The sequence below is a fragment of the Callorhinchus milii genome, unplaced genomic scaffold, assembly GCF_018977255.1.
Source record: "Callorhinchus milii isolate IMCB2004 unplaced genomic scaffold, IMCB_Cmil_1.0 Scaffold26, whole genome shotgun sequence".
In the NCBI taxonomy this organism is placed as follows: domain Eukaryota; kingdom Metazoa; phylum Chordata; class Chondrichthyes; order Chimaeriformes; family Callorhinchidae; genus Callorhinchus; species Callorhinchus milii.
The window spans coordinates 3,969,756-3,991,182 of NW_024704767.1; the positions used below are offsets into that span (position 1 = coordinate 3,969,756).

General features: G+C 38.5%; 1 protein-coding gene across 3 annotated transcripts in view; it reads right to left on the bottom strand.

Moving 5' to 3' along the window:
* Positions 1 to 21,427, bottom strand: part of LOC103187388 (multiple C2 and transmembrane domain-containing protein 2) — a 118,880-nt gene that overhangs the window by 22,539 nt on the left and 74,914 nt on the right. For all 3 annotated transcript variants that reach the window (XM_042344076.1, XM_007906849.2, XM_007906863.2), the window contains 2 exons: positions 5,889 to 6,008; positions 3,684 to 3,731 (listed from right to left, as the gene is read on the bottom strand). In XM_042344076.1, coding sequence (XP_042200010.1) covers positions 3,684 to 3,731; positions 5,889 to 6,008 — 168 coding nt within the window. The remainder of the gene's footprint in view (positions 1 to 3,683; positions 3,732 to 5,888; positions 6,009 to 21,427) is intronic.

Consider the following 21,427-nt stretch of genomic DNA (forward strand, 5'->3'; position numbering starts at 1 on the left):
TTGGTTGTTAGCACTACTTTATACACATCCCTTCTCTCCTCAGGAACATTAAGCAATACACTATAGCCTCATTAAAAACACTGTACAAAATTTAGAAAAATGTAACATGTTGTAATGAAAGTGAAGTTGTAAGTAACCAAACAAGTCCCCTGATTCTCAGAGCAAGCAGCATTATTCATGGGTTAGAGTCAGGAATCAAACCCACGTTTCCTAAGCATTGCATTTTTCCACATTTGAATTTTGTATACAAAACAAATATTTAACCCTGCAGATGGTTTTATTTACTCTGTAAAAAAAAATCTTTAAAATGTCCTGAGGAATTTTCACATCAGTCTCACGGAAACTGTTCTGAGCTATTATTTCCTTCAGATTACAGCATTTTACAACGTGTAAGTCAATTTCAAAGATGCAATGCAGAACTCTTCCCTTTGTACACCGCACTGCAGCATGGTATAGGTGTCAATTGTCACAGATACTCTGCAGATTCAGATTTCCTTTCAAGTGCTATGAGCATCATTGACGTTAAAAGGAACTGTACTTCTGTTCCAGTGCAGTGATGCATGTCGTCCATAGCAATATCACAGGTACTAGCAGTGTCATACTTTCTTTAGAGTACCCAGGGGGGGGGTCTATCATGTGGAGACTGCAAAAAAATTGTGATCTTTTCCTAAGCTGTTTACGGAAAAAGTAATGAAAAGATCACTATTTTTAGCAAGAGCCAAACTGTAGACCCCTGTGCCTTTAGCAGAGGCGACGCAAACTCTCTGCGGATCTATGCTCCATTCCATGAGTGAAAAGCCCCTATTAGCTTTAGAGCCAGTAGAGAAGCTTTCATTTATGCTATGGAAGATGCAAAGTGCTGCCTCCTAATAGCATTCTCATGCCTTCTCTCACTGGAGGGAAAAGACATTGGTGGCCATGTACTCCAGGCAATAAGCACAGAGAACAGACTGCGCAGGTTATAAAAGGAAGCAAAACCCTCGATGCTGGGCAAGGTGGATGGAAACAGAGTAGAGACAAATAAGGTTTCACGATTTATATGAACTATGGCAGAGTAGTTATTGAATATCATACAAAGATAATTACTCTGGAAAACAGAACCCTATAAAACAAAATTGCATATTCAAGCACAAATATTTCTGAATTTATTACTTTTAGAAAGCCCTTGCAAGATAGGCAATATTTTCAGTGAAATATAGCAGAGGCCAGTGAAATATAGCAGAGGTTCAGTTGCAGCTCTAAGCCAAGGCAATCCATGCGGAAATCATGTAGCAAATTATAAGAGGGCACCCAAAGCCAAGCTACAATGCCACTTGAACGCACAGAACACTTGTGTCTCACTTCAGTCCTCCTTCTGATTGTCCTATGCAACTCTACATAACAATCACCTTCTGACTCCTCGCCATCTAGATTTAGTCCAGAGTTAATGTTGGCTGTGGAACACAAACCCAGAGGGAATGAGCATACACAGCAGATGAGGAGTTGAACACATTAGCTAAACTGCCGCAATCACTACATTCTCAATGATTGCATTAGGGATTCCAAATGTTTTGCTACCTAGTTTGGTAGACTAGCTTTGATAAGTAAGTTGGCTCTCTACGCATTAAGTGTTCCTTCAGCCCCTAGTTCCTATTTCTGTTTGCACACGGCTGGGAAGATTTCTGAACGTGCTGCTTTAAAGGAGTGAAAAGGTTGCGTAGAATTGGTTTGGCAAAGTTACAAGAGAATTTGGTTATTTCAGTCTTTCTGGGCTCGCGATGCCTCGGTGATCTAATTCAACAGAAATGCTAGCCCTGACAGTTCAAAGCTGACAGAAAGCAGCTCCATGACTGCAGCCCGACTTTCTTTAAACAAAATGTAAAGAAATTCTATGAGAAAAATATGTATCGACAAGGTTGCCAGTGGGAATAAATGCGTTTTTATCTTTTGCAGTCCGCGGAGGCAGTGTTTTGGAATTTTGGTAGTTAAACATTGTGTGTCATTTTAGATGCCCAGTTTTGGCAAATGGGATTTGTACTGACCTTTTTGTTTTTTGTATTAAACAAGTGTGTTTATAAATTGTAAACAGTTCTTCCCCCCAAGGACTGATTAAAAAGCCAGAAATGACATCTGCTATGCACAACGTATGCCAGAAGGACTCTATCTTTACATTGAGTGTAACACAATTCTTCTACTGGGAAAAACAAAAGGGTTGTTAACCTCCTGTGCTGTGTCAGAGAGTACAATGCAAACATATTTTGAATCGCTCACTAAGTATTCTTCATTCAGACATAAAGTTTTGATTTGTATTCAAACGTGACATCATTCCATGTAGTGTGCTTTGAGTTTTTATTGACTTTGGCAATACTGTACTTGACTCCTGATCCACCTCACAAACTAATAAACTAATAACCTCTTTGGTGAAACCACCCATTTCAAACACAGTATTAGCTATACTACGGCAGCTGCAGTTTGAAACTTATATTCAAAGTACTGTAATTGCTTATTCTAATTATTGAGTCATTTTGGCTTTTGATTTATCAGCTGTCACTTATTCATTAATCCTCATTGTTAAACCAATTGCGGTAATTTCCATAAAGATCTTCCGACACCCACGTAAAATTAATAGTTTAATGAAACGTGGTTTCAAATGTTCTGTGAGACAATTGGCATGTTCAAGTGACATTTCTTATGGATTAAAGCCACTTGCAAGTTGTCTGGCCATCAACCTATCTCCTTGCTGACAAAATTCTTTATCTATGTTGTGGATGCCTACTCTCACAGAAACATTCTCAACTGTAAAGAGCAGGAATTTTTGATCGTGCAGAATAACTCATTTCTGTACGAGATCTTTGAATCCCATTTTCTACTTCTTGACTACTTGTCTTGCTCTTGAACTAAGAAATGGTGCCATCTGAGAGATGACTATGGGAAGATGGTGGGCAGGTATTCTCGAGGGGTGAGATCCAATGAGCCATACAGCCTTCTTCATTCAAACCAATCTTGTGATCTTGTAATTAAGGAGAGGGTTTTGCAGCTTGATTGGACAGAGGAACTTCTGAACCAGGAATTGGCAAAATAAGAAAAGGGAGTTATGAAGCCAGCATCAAGTAGGCGTAATGGCATGAATTCCATTATTTGGAATTGGTATTTTCTTTTAAACAAGTGAATGGACAAGCAACAAGCCAACATAGTGAGCACAGGTTTGAAAACCATGCAATGAACATTTTATGAAGGACTTGATATGCAGCACAAGAGGCAGCCCCTTTACCAGAGCTCACAACACAGAGCTCCAGTGGATGGATGGCACAGTATATTCAAGGGCATTGTCAGCATCTTCAGACTGTAGTATAAATTTTCAGATATTTGCCCCAAAAAACAATTTAATTTGGAATGACTTTACAATGCAGATTTGGTTCAGGTATGACATTTAATAATCAGCAGCACAGAAAGATTCTATGAATGTATCAGTCAACTTTATTTCAATATACTTGAGCCAAGGTTATAAGCTGCCGATATCTTCAATGCTACAATGTTTTGAAAAAGTGTAAAGGACAAAGAGAATTGAGAGGATCACAGGGAAAGGCATTGTGAAAGCTTCATTTCATCTAAGGCAAGAAAAGAAAAATTGATTCTTGAAACGTTTTATCGCAAATGAAAGGTGCATTTTGTCTCCAGAAATAATGTGATTTGTCACCCATTACCTTTTCATCTTCATCTTCATCATCGTCAATATCAGATTCTTCATCCTCCTGACAAATCCAACAGAAAGAAAAGAATCAGGTCAGCGTCAGGTTTCTCTCTTTTCCCTCCCCCTCATTCTTTCTGTACTGTGACTGGAATATTTTGTAATTTGCTTTTCATAGAACTGAAACGAGAATTACAGTGCTTGGCAATAAAGCAACTTATCACTGTCAGTATGTGGCACTAAAACATACAATACATCCTATCATATGGATTTTTTTTCTCCCAACAATTATGCAGTACAATTCATATTTATTCACCACCAAGTGTGGAGGAAAGAAAGATGTCTGAAACAGTGGTCAAAAAAGCAAGTATTGAGGCAGACTTTGAAAGCTATGAAGAAGGGGCAAAACGAATGGACTCCAGGATTGAGCTGCAGAGAGAGAGAGGTTAGAACACAAGGTATGCTATGACCATCTTAGTCAAATGTGTACTGGCCATAGAAAAAAAATTAAAATGCTTTGAAAGTTATTTTTAACAGTATGTTTACATTAGAATTTTACAATAGTTTATTTGCTGGTCCAGTTACACATTTTTCTTGCATGGAATTTGAAGGTGTGTAAGGTAATAAATACAGTTGGTGTATGCATGTGCATGTCCAGATATAAATTGTTTTATTGTACTAATGCCAGTCAGTTTGAGGTGCTGAAAAGGAATTGGAGAATGCTTATTGTGGAGTAAAATGCAATTTTTAGAAAAAGTAGATGTGTTAAATTAATTGTGACTTCTGGTTTGTGAGTTCCCAAAGAATGGTTTCCCAACCTTCCCAAGTAAGGAGTGGGGAGGTGGATAAAACAAGGAAAATGAGTGGAGAATTTTTTTTTGCAAATCAATGATCAATGCCAAGCTGTTTTATGTTCAGAAGGATTTCTCCAACCACATTATGTTCAATGTACACAGAGTTATTGTGAATGAACGTATCGCACTACTTAGGGAGTGAGTATAATGAGAAATCCTATATCTTCCTTATTTCTTAACCTACAATATATTAATTATGGTGAGGAAGAGCACCATTTAATTAATTCTTAACCAGAGTTGTGACAGCATTTGCATGCCTGTGTTCTTAACTCTGAATGCAGATATACCAATTATTTCAACTGAATCAAGGAATTAAATTTATTAATTTCATCATTGGAATTATTTATCTGATCAACAACTAAATTTCAAAGCTCTGTAAAAACTTGCATCTCTGAAGATATCCAGTTATGGATCGCTACTGATACCGATGAGATGAAGGGCTAAAGTCTACACTGTTCGTACTGCTGCACATGTGGAGCTATAGAATCCAGCCTCCGAGGCATACAGGATGGACAGTGCATTGTGTTGCCAGTGCATCACCGCACTGTTTATCTTCTGTTAACCTGAGATAAAGTACAGCTAAAAGATGAGTGATGACTTCAATCCAGGCTGGTACTTGGAAAGAGTTAACATTAGAGTTCGACTCTGTAATGAAGCCCATGGCTAAAGAGGAGAACTTTTGCACATTGTTGATCTCCGCTCTTCACTGCAGGGCCATGACTTTATTCTCTGTAAGAAATGAAACTATTAAGTGGAGGAAGATGAGATTTCACAAGCCATGCTACAGAAAGCAGTAATAAAACTTGAAAGGGTCACTCATAATGAAAAAGTATTTTGATAAATTTATTGCTCAATGTGTTTTGAACAGTGCAGCCCACTGAATCAATGGTTTTCCACAAAGCCTGTTCTGATGAACATCCTCCTGATATGAAACACCCTATGTCAAATGCAAGGATTATTAATAATTATAATTAAAGACAAAGGAACAGAGTAACTTTTGCTCCATTGATGTTGCATTCAAGCGATGAAGTGATCTTGTAGAGGTCTAATGCTTCGTGGAAAGAAAGTTAACAGGATGTTGGTGTAATGTCTCATCTGAGCATTGCAGCACTCTCCTAGCACTGTACTGGAGTACCAGCCAGGACTGTGAGTTCAAAGTCTGGAAGTGGGGTTTGAAGCCAAGGCATTGTATAAATGTGATTTGTTGTTGTTGTTACCTAGAGGCAAGTCTATGACCAACTAAGCAAGGCTGACACCTTTCTATCCTCCCTTTCTTCGAAAGACCAGCATATTAAGCAGGAAGAATACTCCTAAAATGAAAATACACATTCCACCCACAGTATTAGATGTTCTTAGCACAAACTCACCAAGTACTGATTGCTGACAATCTTCCCTCTGGCTAGCTGAATGTAGTTCCAGGCAAAAAGCATCAAGAGTGCAAATGGCACCATGTAGCACTCTAAGATCCAGACGATAGTCATATACAACTGCATAGAGAGAGGGAGAGAGAAACTGTTATACTCCTGAAAGAATATCTGAAGAAAAATAAAAGAAAATGCTTTTCTGAACATCTGGAAGGAATAAGAATTTTGCTTTGGTCATACAGAAAGCCATCATCATGCAGAAGAGTCTCGAAACCAGAGAGCGTTCCATGAATGCCACCTACACATGGAAATTCCCATGTTTGGAATGGAATGCTCACTCTCTCCCTGGAGGGATACACCTTACTTATCTAATTCCAGAAAAGTATAAGGCACAGGTTGGGCAGTAGTGGACCACAGAGTGTGGTTTAGGTACCACTAGAGTTTAACCAGCTAACAACACAGTTATTCAATCAATGTGGATTAGTGATGCAAACTGAGACCACACAGCTCTCCTCAATGAGCTACTATAGTGTAAACAAGACTGAATTATTAAAGGTGAGTTTCCAAAACAAATGCCCCATCCTAAAAGAGGGGGCAGTGTTTGAAGAAGGGTTAGGCAGGAGGTAATCGAAATACAATTCATTGCTGTAATGCATGCAAAAGATTATTTCAGCCTTTCTGTGGCTGCATTAATGAAAAGTGACGGTGCTTTTCAGTACATTTTACACTGTTGAAATACGACAACCTTCATTACCGACCTCAAGGTGACACAGAATTAAACAAAAATCTGACTTTCTCCCTAAGCTTGCAAGAACAAAACGGATAGAAGCACGCGGCCACACCGATGCCACTCTTTTCCTCCCCCCCCCCACCCTTTCCTTCCCCTCGCCCTGCATCAACCATACGTGCTCTACGTCACAGCAGGACCAGGACTGTAAAATGAGGTATCACATTTCATTTTCCAACAAAAATGAAATACTAACAGACTTAAACACACATCTGGTAATAGTATTATTCCTCCATTTTCAAACTCGCCTTCTCGTGAGGACCACAGCCTCGAAACACATATCAGTAATTATTTTATGAACTCTTCCAAGGGTCATGCATGAAGCTAAGAGAAGATGTAAGTAATACCTTGTTTAGAGTAGTACACGAACCATATATTCTAGCTAAAGGCTCAGTAATAAAAAAAGTTATTAAATGTAACAATCTTACTCTAAACTCATACAAAAAAATTCACCTTAAAATCAAGTGTAAAAAAAACTCCAATAACTTTCTACCCGGGGAATAATTTAACAGAACAGTACTGACCGAATAAAATCCAAATGGTTTCTGAATGACAGAGAATACCTGCAGATAAAAAGCTAGAAAAACTAACTAATTTAAAACAAAATAGGTAAAACTGGGGGCAGATGCTGTATACAACGAATCACATTAACTAACCATGGGCTATATTTTAAGGGACTAAAGCTGCATTCACATTTCATGTTTGCCAACAAATTGCTGCAATTCAGACAGTGATTTGGTGACAAAAGCACAGTATAAATCTGGGCCGAGGCCAAACCAAACACACTTCTTAGCTCTTCTCTCCCCTAATATTAGCAGTGCATCCCCCTTGAAATAAAGAAGGTATCCTGATAACACTTTTGCAGAGAAGAGCAGGTGAAGTCTCGCAATGACCAGTGACAAGTAAATTCCTGAAAAATGTGGTCAGAAGACAAAAGGTTGAGGTGTGAATCACTGGGAGGCATTCGCAGCTTAGAGACTGCATTAAAAGATTAGATCTTGACCTTGAAGCAGCTTGTCAATAAGTTCCGCATTCCACAAGAGAGGACGTGCTTTCCGCTACCTCATGATCCAGCTCCAACCTCTTGGACTCTGTCAGGCTCCCCAAAATTCAACACAAACCAACCCCATCAGCATTGCCCCTCCACAGAACAGAACTTCCCGTAGACATTTCCCCTCCCTCTGTGTTTTACTCTTCTCAAGATTTATGATGGAATTATCTTTGGAATGCAAGGTAAAGAGTAGAGGGGATAAGATCCACATCATATGCACAAGACTTCAGTCTGGTTTAGTCAGTAGCCCTCTTGCCTCTGATATAGGTTCAAGCCCCACTTTGGGATTTTGAACTCAATTAGTCTAGGTTGATACTTTAGTGCAGTGTTGGGGGGGATCTACTGGAGGTGCCATCCTTCAGATGAGACGCTACATCAAGACCCAATCTGCCTATTCATGTAGGTATTACAGGACCCATCGAACTACTTGGAAAAAGAAGGGAGTTTCTCCCCAGTGTCCTGGCCAACAATCTTCCAGATAACATTGGTCATTCACTTCATAGCTGTTTGTGGGACATTGTTGCGCACAAATTGGCTGTCGCGTTTGGCCTACAAAATAAAGTCATTGCACTTTACAGGAAATTCTGTGAGAGCTTTGAGATGACTTCCCATTGTGAACGGCTCTTTTCTCAACGTTTATTATTTATTACTATTAATATTTATTGTTATTATAGGTACCTGCGGCGCCACCATCCTGTGGCAAATCTGTCTTTGCTCTTAATGCAACATTTAGTCTCAGATAATCTGCACTCCGCAGTTGTATTAGACCACAGCAAGATTTTTAAACACCATTTAAGCTCTTTGAAATGTGTGAGAAAAGGCTTATTGCTGCTGCTCTCACCGTTGGCCGCTAATCATTTGTAAGGGAGGCTAATGGCATGTTCTCAAGACATAAGTAGTCGATTGGCAGATCGCTTGTAATAATCTCTTAAAAAAATAATAAAAATAATTTGTTCACTCAATCCACCACTATTTGTGGGGCACTGCTGTGTGCAATTGGCTGCCATTTCTCACGCACAAAATATAAAGTCAGTTCACTTTTGAATACAATCCATGAAGTGCTTTGAGACATCTTGAAGGTGTGATAAAGCTCTATATCAAATAAAAGGATTATTGTTTTACTGTAATATTGTAGTTTGCTTTTGTCAATTCGTCACTGAATATCTGAATTATGTTTCCATCAGTTTTACCCACGCTTTTAGCAAATAGTTGCTTGAAGTTGATTTGTTGACCCAAAGAGGACATCTCAAAGGACCCTTCAGTGGACTTACTGTAAAGTGTAATTATTGTGTGTTTAGTAGACAAATGCGGTAGCCAATTTTAAAAACAGCAATGTTCCCAAAGCAGCCATTAAAGAATTTAATGAATCATCAAATTATCTTAGTGAATATGAAGAAACATTCAACCCTGGAAAAAGCATTTGAGTTGAAGAAAAAAAATACCGGACACTGAGTACACTTACATTCCAGACTGGGTCTCAGGTGAAAACTAAACACTGATATTCAAACAGAACATATCTGAGTGAATCCTTCAACAGATCTGCAGCAGTGAGCCTGAGAAATGATGAGATGACCCAGCTCTCAATGTGATTGATGCATACCAGACTGACAGAAGGAAACAGCTCGAAAGTCATGCGAAGCAATTCGGTACAGCAGTAAAGAACATTAAAATGGCCTCACGTATTTTAGCTCATGAATGGTATCAACTAAAAATTATTTAAACAGATGTAGGTTCCTCATTCAGATTAAATCCTCAGAATATACAGAAACCAAGCCCCATTTTACTGGACCTCAACATTAAGCAAAATCAAAGAGTTCTGCCCCACTCCACTAGTTTCAAAAGTTTGAATCTTACAACAGAATCTTAAATACTGATTGAACAGCTTTGCCTCTGCTGCTATCAGATTAGATAGAGATGACCATTACTGACAGCTTGACTCGGTTGGATGCACTCCATGGAAACCAGAGGAGCAGCCACCTCTCTTTGTGCACCCTGTCAATCCGATACTCTGCCAATGTACCCTTGGGAAGCTGTGCCAAGAAAGACATGCAAGCTTCTCTGACCCCAAATTCATTGTCAGATTTGAGATGTGATGGTCTTGTTTGATATCCAAGATGCTATTGCGGATCAAGCTGGATAGACACAATTCATGACCACTTGCACTTTCCCAGACCACCAATTTCCATGATGTTGATTCATCCAGCAACAATATCACAGGGTTTAGGTACCATGACTTGCTGTATACTGAGTTACACTATAATACAAATTCACACTTACATAGCACTTTCATGTTGGGAGGAAGTCCCAAAACGTTTAATATTAAATCCTTAACCAAACAAAAATTATTTGAGCATTTTCCTGCTTAGCTTTCCAGGTTCCAGATTACAAATTTAACTTAGAGGTGAAAAGATAGTCTTCCACCTACTGAATCTATTATTTCCTCAGGGAACAAAATATCTTAACACACTATAAATTCTCCTCTTTTTATCAAAATAATCCTTGAATTTTGATATCGCGCCTTATCATGTTATTGATGCATCTCAAAGCGCTTCACAGGATATACTGTAAAATGAACTGATTCTGTATTTTGTGGACGAATCTACCGCACTAGTTAAAAGCAGAGAGGTTCAAAGAGACACATAGTACAGGGGAAGTAAATCTGGGATTCTGAGTGAAGGGGCATTAACCGTGGCATAGGGGCACTGCTTCTTCAGCTGCTCCTATTAGTGTCCCTCCACTTGGATAATTCGGGAGGTCGGCTAATAGCTGTGTAAGTAAGGCGCGTCTTACCATGCAACAATTCTCGACTCTGACAGATATTTAATCTCAAAACCTTCAGTGAGTGGATTTGAAGTACTCCACGTCAGAAAGAAGAACTAGCAGGACTTGTCCTGAACTGCCGAAGTGCATCTCCTGTCAATCACAGAGCAAGAACGACAGCAGACACACAGAAAGCTGAAGACCAGCCTCTCCTCCAGCTTGCCAATGAAGTAACAAGGGGAGGGAATCAGCAACAGGAAAAACTATGTTCTCATTTAAGTGAAAGTGTTTTATATTTTTTAAAAGCTAATCCTTGATTGACATTTAAGGAAAATTGCTGTGGCAAAATCCGAACTTTAACGGATTAATTTGTGAAACTTTTCGGGTAAAAGAACTAAACGGTTACTGTCTGTGTCAGCCAACAGTGATTTAGATATCCTCATCATTTAGTTGTTTTGAGAAAAGTCGCAATCCCCAGGATGAATATACATCAGAAAATAATGTATTTGCATAGGAAAAGCAGACAGAGCAGCAGACATGAGGATTTTCCTAATTTCCATGAAAGTGGTTGCTATAGAAAGCACTTTGGATTCATAAAGGCAACATTACTGGAATCCCAGGTTGTACATACATAAGACAAGAATTCAACCACTCACCCTACATTGCTGGAAATGCATTGTTCCTGTGAAAGATCCCTAGAGGTATTAGCTTTGCTACCTCAAATCTCATCTCATTTTACATTTTATAGCTGTTGCATACACAGTAATATTCATGGGTGGCCCTAGCACATCAGCTCATGAAGGCATTTTACCAAAGAACAGCAGGATCTGGGTTGACCCCTGCAATTTGCCACATGGCGAGTTCCTGATTTCAGGAACTGGCAGAATCGTTTCTCTTAGGAGGATTAAAACAAAATCAAAGAGAGTGTCAAGCTATTTACCAGTCCAATGTCAACACTAGCCTTTTTAGCTAGGCATGATATATGCCATGGGAAGGAAAGAACTTGGAAATGAACAAGAAAGGAATATTATTTATGAATTTGCACAGTAATTTTAATGTAACATTTATAGCATTCTATATCCATTGCCTGTAGAATGCAGTTTATTTAAACTAATTGATATTGGAACTTTACACTCTCCTATAAGGGGCTTTACAATGGTATCTGCCAAATCCGCTGGATTTCTATACCAGTAATGATGCCTGTCTTTCCACTAGTTTAACCTAATCGTACATTTCATTATTATTGTACATATGAACTCATTATTTTTCATATAAAGAACAAATGTAGGCTTTTTTTTAAACGTTACTGAATATGTCTTCCTCCTTGCTATCTCCCTTTGATGTTTTTAGGAAATATTTGGTGTTGAAGGAGAAGGCAGCAGGTTTAAATCATCTTCATCTTAAAAATAATCTGTCCAATAAACTACAGACTACCAGTACCAAGTTCATGTCAACATTATGTATTGCTCTTCTCTCAGGTTTGACTTCAGACCTGCTCTATCAACCTCCTCCCTAAACTAAGCTTCCATTTTCACATAAAAGGGTGAAAAATACAGATTTCATATTGGATTCGATATGGTAATTATCACATTGAAGCAGTTATGAAATATTGCATTTTAACTGCCAAGTTTGTTGTCGCAGAAAGCACCTGTTGTCTATTGAACACAGAACATACAGAATGATCAATGTTTAAAGGAACAGTCAGTACACTTTACAGTACATACCATGAAGTGCTTTGAGACATTCTCCTGACATGAAATGTGTTATATCAAATGCAATGTTTATTATTATTATTACCACCAAAAGACATTTTACAGTCAAACCTTACTCCAAAACACATGGTCAAATCTCACCCGAACATTTGAAAATGAAACCTGATCTAAATATACTCAGCATATGAAGAAACCCAGTTCTCACATTTAAAACAATTGAATGTCCCAATTCAGCAACCATATAATTTGTTTGAAACAACAATCCTATTGTAATGAAATTACAACACGTTTATAGAGGTAATCTAATCACTAATCTTTCATTGTCCAGACCTTAGGGACGAGTTCAATTAGCCTCCTAGATCAATGAAACCAGTCATAAAGCATTTAATCTCCATCTGCTATTTTAGTAAAATCTAGCCTGAAAAAAATGTTCATTCCAGTTCAGCTACAGGAAAAGTTAAATGCTGTGGTGTCTATTTTGCAATGAAAACTTGCAGTGACTGTCATTATCTGACTCACAACCTGAACAAGTGGGCAATATATGGTATCCAGTCCATGTTTTTATGTTACTAGTCAACAGCTAAATTGTCTTCAAGTATGAAACATTCTATATGATGAATAAGAAAAGATTCCATTTTTAAATTTAAGAAATCGTTCTACTGGAGTTCCAAGATCCCAGTAAATCTTTGTGAATTGGTTAATTTTTTAAAAAGGTAGCGTAATAGTGCAACCAGTCCTCCTGCATTTCCCATGAAATGGTCAGCTCCAGAGTGCTTTTTTTTAAGTTCATCAGGACCTACTTATAGTGTTACGTGAGAAAAATCTAGATCCGGAATGGTGCAGGTATGATTAACAATGGTTTGAGGTCAACAACCTAGCCTAAAATATTGTCATCCCTTTTCAGTGCAAGTCAGTCAGGCACTCATCAAGCTTGAAACGGTTACCTGCTGTAATTCAAATCGATACAGACCCATCTTGAGAGTTCAGGTTGATTGCCTGGACTGTTTCGCAACCTGAAGTGCAAGTGTCAGATTGCTTTATAACAGGCATTCATACAGCCTAATAGCTATATATATATATGTGTGTGTATAATATATATATATTTTAAAAATCGCCTTCTGGGTGGCAGAGAATGTGTTTAAACTATCAGCGCAAGCTCCACAGATTTACAAAAGGGAAAAGAAACATGCATGATTGAACTTATAAAGCTGCCTTCAGGGGTTTTAAAAAACAAAGAGAAAACATTCCAAACACAAGGAAAAATGTTACCACAGAACCTTTGTTAAAAACCAGATGCATCTTACATGTAAAACCCGAGTTCTCGTAGAGTTAACTGTATAAAGGGCAAGAAGTACAGACTCCAGTAACTGGATAATCAAGAGGAATGAATTGCTGAGGAATACGATCATTATCAGATTAAGTGAAAATACATCAACTTCACAATAACAGACGTGACATTATGTTGGAGAAGCAATCTTGCCTTTCTTGTTTCTGCTGATTCATAATCTCCACCGATGATCACAAAGCAAAGATTGCATTATACCAATCATTCTATTGCTCATGGCTAAATTCCAACAGTGCCACATGACCACAAAGTGGAGGAGAGATGACAATGAGAAAGACAAATAACTGAGGCCAATGATTAAACACAGCTCAACTGAGAATCACTGGTATCTCCATTTTAATTTCTGGCACTGGGCAAAACTAAATAGTGGAACGCTTAAAGTTACATTGAAGAGAACAATTTAGGAGTCAAAGAGCCAGTTCACTTTCAGGGCCCATTTTGCAAATAATTATGTAGACTGTGCAGTGCAGAAATGGGCTATTTGGGCCAACTAGTCCATGCCAAAGTACTTCACAACCAACCTTTTGAATCCAATCCTGCCTTATTCTAATCTATTTATTATCTGGTCCTGACTGAAGGTCAAGCAAAGAACTTAAAATAATGCAACACCCTGGTAACATTGTCTGATTTACCAATCCCTCCAGCTGATAATAATAGAATCTGACTGCAGATTTAACTGCAGAAACAAAACTAATAAATAAAATATGAGCTTCATCGACTGATGTGTGCAACTTTTATTAATTATCTGTCCACTTTCTGACATCCACTGAATACCAACACGATTGAGGTTTCAAAAGATAAAACGTCAACCCAATTTTTCAATTAAAAGTGCATTATGGCATGTAAGAAACTTAAAATTAAATTCTGAAAAGTTCATCCTGAATTTTGGAAACCCAGCCATGTAATATTCAATGGGAGTTACACATGGACAGAAATAATTGAATAAAAATAGCACACGTTAGCATATCAATGTTAATATACATACCTAAATCACTAAAATGCGCAGGATGTAGGTTCCCATTTCAGTTGTGCCCGACTCCAGTAACTGTCAGAGTCAATTAAGATGAGTTTTTTTCAGTTTTGGCCAGGCTATTGGATGAGAGCACCTTACGATAACAAAGCAGTCATTTGAAGGGTGGTGGAGGAAGCAAAATAGAAGAGTGTCTCTTTCATCCCACTTCAAGCAGGGTTACAGCAGATAACTGCAGAACAGTAATGAGCCATCTATGGCCTGACCCCACCAGTGCAAGCAAGTAAGTGCCTGTGGTAAAATAACACAGGACCTCGACTAAAAAGGTATGCAAAGCAATCAACGGTTCCATGAAATGGTATAGGATTGGTAAATGTTGCACTCTCCTTCTTTCTAAAAATAACCATTCACAAAATTACAAGGGCTAAACAGACACAGTATTGCCCTGGAACGATTCATTGGCTTATCCAGAGGCAATTTTAGCATCAGTCGGACAAGAAAACATCAAACATTCCACTGCGCACTGGGAATATATTGTTGGAAAAATACACACTGACATTGTAATAAAAGCAGTGTTCTCCCCAACTTCCGCACCTCAATCTAAATATTTAATGACAGAACTAATTTATTAATACACAGAATTTCTATTGAGTCAACTATAACTAGAGGCCCAATTCGAATTAGATATGTCTTGATGAATGAAGCTCACTTTTTTAAGATAGCATTGAAGCAAAGCCTGGAAAACTAACAACGATTAGAGGCGTACTTGACATTTTTTGTGTGGCCCTCATTACATTTTGCCTAACATTTGACTGGAACAGCAATTGTTTTATCAAGAGAAATATTAAAATGAAAAATACTGGTTTCTGAATGAATTATTTGAATCGCCATGAAGATCGCAATTGCATCATTGCAAAACTTTTTGTTAAGTTTCTTTTGTTGCATGATTTACTTTTATTATATGATTTGAGTATTAGAACATTACTAAAGCACCATAATGATACAACAGCCCCCAACCGTTAGACTGGAAGGTCCCTGGTTTGATTTCTAATCTAAAATGGTTGATCAGGTGGAATGGAAGTTGGGGTATTGCAATTGGATTTGGTGCCCTTGACTAGGAATGGGGAAAGTGCACCAAGGTTTCCAGTCCTGATTTCCATCCAGTAGCCTCTCTGGAAACATCTTACATACACATTGGGTGAGAACAAATCCAAGCGCAGCTCTGATGCTCCGTATAGTCGAAGAGGCTCCCATCACTTGTTCTCTAGGCAGCTGCTTGAGTAATGGTGATTGTGGTGAGCTGCAAGTGGCTGCTAACTACCTTGGAAACATGCTCCAATAAAAGCCATGGCTTCAAAGAAGGTGAGAAAGCAATAAAATAGCGAACGCAAAGGTATGCAAGTGTGGGAAGCTGAAAATTTAGTTCAAGAGTTGAAGGGTTAGGGAAGGTAAGAGCTTTGCATTCTTAGCAGCTCTAGTCAGCGTTAATCCTTTTCATCCATTAATAAGCAGTATTTTTTTTGACATGACATGGCAAGGCTTAAACGTTGCTGTCAGAATGTGTTTTCTATTCAAATGTCATCTGTCATGATGCAGCTTCAGGTTATGGTTTACAAGACAGGTAAAGGTGAGATAAACAAGATGTTAGAATTGCACATACAGCATAAACCACACTTTAGTGTTTTATCAGTGGTTGGGTTACAGGGTCTTTATGTTTATAAGGAACGAGATCCACCCTCGCCCTTTCAAAAGACTGCATTGACATGAACCGTCACCTTCAGTTTCCTTTTAAATGCTTCACAAAGTGCATCTTGTATTAACACATCTAGAAGAGGTCTGTAATCTGCGTTGGGTGCATTAACACCAGTCGACCTCCCCGATGATAGATCAGATGACTGGATATGTAATGCTCCCCCTAGGCTTTCAAGCAGGAGTGTTTAGCTGAATCTAGCTGTCATTCTCTGTAACGCACAGTGACTCCACTGAAAGGTAATGCCTGACTTGGAATAAGTAAACTTTGTTTTACTTTTGGAATTAAATACAATCTTTTATAGTCGTTATTGTTACTTGTAGCAGAGTGAAAGATTTTCTCTACAAGACGGAACTGCCTGTAACTCAATAGTATATCACTGCAGAATGTGTGTGACCTAGAAATGAGTTGCAATTCCCTTTTCCTACATGGGTGAGGAAACACAAGTAAAAAGCACCTTCTGAAATGGGAAAATGTACTTTGATACAGAGTGCAAACATCTAAAACACAATGATAAATAGGTACAGGAAAATATTAACAAATCTAATGACAGCCCCAAAAAATCATACATTTTAACAAATCCTATAGTACTGAGGCATTAACAATTCATACCATCCCGAGGTTGGGTCAAAGGACTTAACACAAATTACTGAGCAGTCGAGCTGGGAGGGGTTCAGAGAGAGAGAGAGGAGCACCAAACCAAAAATATTAGCAAATTCAAAAGTGCCAAAGATAATTCAGAAGGTATATTTAGCAGAACTAAAACACAAAAAAATACAAGAGGTTCCATGCACAAACCATCAGGATATCACTGCTAGATTATACAATGTGGTGCACCAAACCACAGCAAACAAACAAACATGCACTAAGCTGTAAAGGTCACCTAATTCAATAATAATTTGCTGCTTCCTATTAGATGCTTGTATTTCTTCAACTTGAAACTAGCTGCGGATCAACTTGGCAGAGGTGGTGGGAGATTGGTGTGTAATGACTGGAGACGTAAGGGAATGATCCTGATTTTATTTTGTTTTGCCCTTTAGGAGTAAACTGGTGCACGTATCCATATGTTTGTCAGTCTGGCTCAGTTGGTATCTCTCTCGTCTCTGAGTCAGAGGTTGTACTGTTGAGCCACACAATTGGATTTTGAACATATCCACTTTAGGCTGACCCACCAATGCAGTGCTAGTGCAATGAATGAGACGTTAAACCATGCATTTGCTGCACATGTGTGTAAATGCATTTATCTGTGCATGTGTTTATCTGGCCCATTATGTTCTGGGGTACCTAAATCTGGAAAACTTGAAATCCAAACACCAAGAATTGATTAGTCCTCAGACACCACAAATTATTTAATTCTTGGTAAACACTCTCTGGAATTCACAAATAAAATGGAATCGCCCCTTAAAAATAGAACAAGCTACACAATAAATGTACAAGAAGCATTTAAGAAGACCGATTTCCCACTGAAGTGAATGGACATGGAGTCTAATCATGTGCAGAACTCTGCGAGGTTGTCACTAAATAATGCAACACTGTTCCAAGCCCTAAGATTTCTTATTGAAACTATTAAGACATTTTTATGCTAATAATGAATTCTGATGGTATATCTGGAGATTTCCCCCAATTAAAGAGTACACTTCAACCATCACTGATAATTAGATCAGTTTCTCCACACTATTCAGAGATCTAAGAATAGCTGTATTGTGTGAATACAGCACAAGTACTATACTGAAAATGATCTCTTCAGTTCGTGAGCAGCTTTTAGTCTTGTGTTTTAATATAGACCTCTGAACTCGAGTTGAACTTAGTTGCCATGTAACCTGCAGCCTTCATGTCAGTGCTTCAAATCTGGTTACAAATAGTGAAATTGACATTTATAACCAAACAAATCTTTTACAAATCTAGTGTTTCAATTGACCGCTTCACTGGAGTGGCCAGCTGGGAAACACATTGGGTATATTTAATAAAGCATGGCAAAATACTAACAGTTTATAACTGTCCAATTTATGGTTGTTGCTGGAGTGGAGAGAAGTGTGCGTTTGTCTCAGGTTAAGCTGGCTGCGTGATGCTATGCCCGGTGTATAGCCTTGACAACTTGTGTTGCTGTAAGGAGCCAGGCAATGCTGTCAACTGCAGAAAGTCACATTTCAATGTAGCTTCGTGGGGATACTGGTTAAATTTTACGCGATCGAGGTCAAATTCAATCTGTTAAGAATCATCACAGTTTTCACCAGTGTTCCAACCTGCCCTTTGTGGCCCCAAATCACGAGAAGGCTTTCACTCCACGCAATATGTGTACATACGCTCTATGTATAGTGCCCTCCCTCCCTCGAATCTTAATGACTTTGATCCTCTGCAAGATTATGGCTGTAACAAGAATTCACTTCAACAGGATGTCATACCTCAAAAAAAAACTAGATAAACCAATTTGCAATCAAATTGTTCTGAAATAGACTCATTGCTCCAGCAGTGACTAAACCTGCAGTTCCTGTGAAGATCTTGATTACATCCCTCATTTACAGGCACCTGCGAATACTTTAATCTGTGTGCCATGACGGAAAAATGACAATACAGAGGAGAGAGCGCACATCTGCATGGCAATTTTGTGAAGAAAGGGTCCAAATCAATAGGAGAATGTGCGAGAATCCATTAAAAAGAATTGAGAGTTTAGTAAGGAGAGAGAGAAAGGAAAATAAATGGAGATTAAAAGAAGTGAATGCTGGAAATGTGAAGTGAAGGCAGAAAACGCTGCTCAGAGGGTCAATCAGAAAGAGAATGGGAGGTTAAGTTCCTGGGTGTGACCCTTTCATCATAACTCAATGGATTCTGATGAGGGCTCATAACCATTATATCCCCCCACCCCTCTCACCCCCATCTCTCTTTCAGATGTGAAATGGCCTCCTGTGCATTTGCCAAATTTTCTGATAATAAATGAGACTCAATTGAGCCATCACTAAATGGTATAAAGAAAAAGCTTCCTGTAGGATTCAGCAAGTAACCAAACTGGTTCCAATTTTTTGATGCACAAAGTTTTCTGATATACACAACAACAACATTACATTTGTATAGCGTCTTTCACATGAGGAGGACATCCCAAGGCGCTGGACAATTCTGTCAATACAGGGGTGGTCCTGCCCGAGATATAATGGATCTCGGGCAGTTCTGAAGGATTTCTGCTTCATATCACACTCTCTGATGTTATAAAGCCCACTCGTCAGACACTGATAATTCACCAAAGGCTTGAAATTTCACCTGAGGCTTAGCCTGGAGAAGATTGTATAAACCATCGCAACATTTTTAGAAAATTCTTCAATTCAGTCTTAGTTTGGAAGCTAGTTCGTTTACAGAAAAACAGCTTGCAAATTGACACTGAATTTTGGAATTTTTCACACGATTTTGCAAAATGTTAAATTTTAAGACAAAATGATCTTTATAGGTTAAGACATGGTAGAATTCTGCACCTTATGGAGTTCTGGTCGGGATAGACCAAACGAACAACCCACCACCATACTCTTCAAGTAATGCTCTATCAAGCATTACTAGCATCTACTAGCAGGTTTAAAAGAGTGGCATGTGATTTCCTCACTCTCTAGTTGTGTCTTCTTCATGACATAGGAAACTCGCTTTGTAGTGCCATCATCCCACTTCAGCACTGAATTATCCAACCCTCGGCAGTTAACAAAGAACTGCAATGTAAGTGTTGTAATCCAATTTATGAACCAGAAAATAATTTTTTTTCCTGTGTCTGAGCCAATGCTTGAGATGAGGACACCACAAAAGGGGTATATTTAAGGTTATTTCTGTAAGTTTATTCTTCATGGTTTCTACAATTAAAATTTGACAATTCATTCAGTAAGTGGTTTCCATGAATTCTTAGTGCCACAGGAATTCACAGGAATACCAGCAACTCTTCTGTTTAACTGAAGCTAAAAAGGCAGTTTTTCTAGAATACTTCTCAGAATTTTGCCAACAAACTACCTGAACTGATGACTAAAACAGCAAATAAATCCCCTGGTGTCACTGCATGACATTACCCAGTGAATTAAACATTAAAAAACAAGGCAACTGGTCGATAAACTAGTTGATAGAAAATTAGTTGCCACACAAGTACTTCACATAAATAGGGAAAGTGAGATATTTGAAGGAGTAAAATCCCTGGAGCCTACTGATGACTTGAGGATTATTGACCACACAGTACGAACGATAGCTAAAATCCTGGTGGGAGACAAATGGCTGGATTTGTGGAAATGGCTGGAATATGGCCATATTCCCAACCAGCTAGGTTGGTCAAGGATGCACAGACTGATCTAAGGCCCCAAAGCCAGTCTTCATTCCTGTACATTTGGAATAGACTGGGAAATATTTTAAGGAAATCCTAATCCTGTGGTGAAGGTGATGAGAGTTCCAACAATGTCGCAAGCTCCAGTCTCCTATTGGTAAAGGTCTGACCATCTAAAACTAGAATGGTGGTGTGAATAAACAAGTGCTATACCATGGTTCATAATATGTGGCCTAAATAATGTTTCAATTAGGCCAAACATCAAATATTGTGGACAGAAATCTATTCCAGTCAAATTGCCCAAGTCATTGATTGTAACTGAAGCTCAAACTTTCTAAGTCAAAAAAATTGAGAATTGTCTGAGTACCTCCATGACCCATGAAAACCTCTCAAGAGAAATATGAAATTCAGTTTAGAGCTTTATGCATTATTTAAGAACCTGAACCCTGGAACAGTAGGAAGTCGAACAGAAGTAACTTAGGCGGGATAGTGGAAGAGTAAAGGCTAAATGGAAAGATGGTACATATTATACAAACTAATAGTTGGTTAAAAGGTTAATATGCAATGGAAAGACTACCTTTTGCTTTTGATAGCTGAGTAGGGGTGGGGGGTGGGGGGGGTTGGAGGGGGACAAGGCAAAAGGTATTAGATTCCAAGCTGGTCAATAACTAATAATTGTTAATTAGCACCAGTAATAATTATCACATTTTCATCCCTATATCTCATTAGTTCAAGAAAGGTAGAGTCAAGACAACCCAACGGCAATGAAAATATTTGAATGAATTTCAGGGGAATTAAAAGGTATTATTTATGATGCATCAGGCATTAGCTAGAATGTCAATACAAGAATATGCTCTAAGGCCAGGCTGTTCCAAGGATCCATCATTC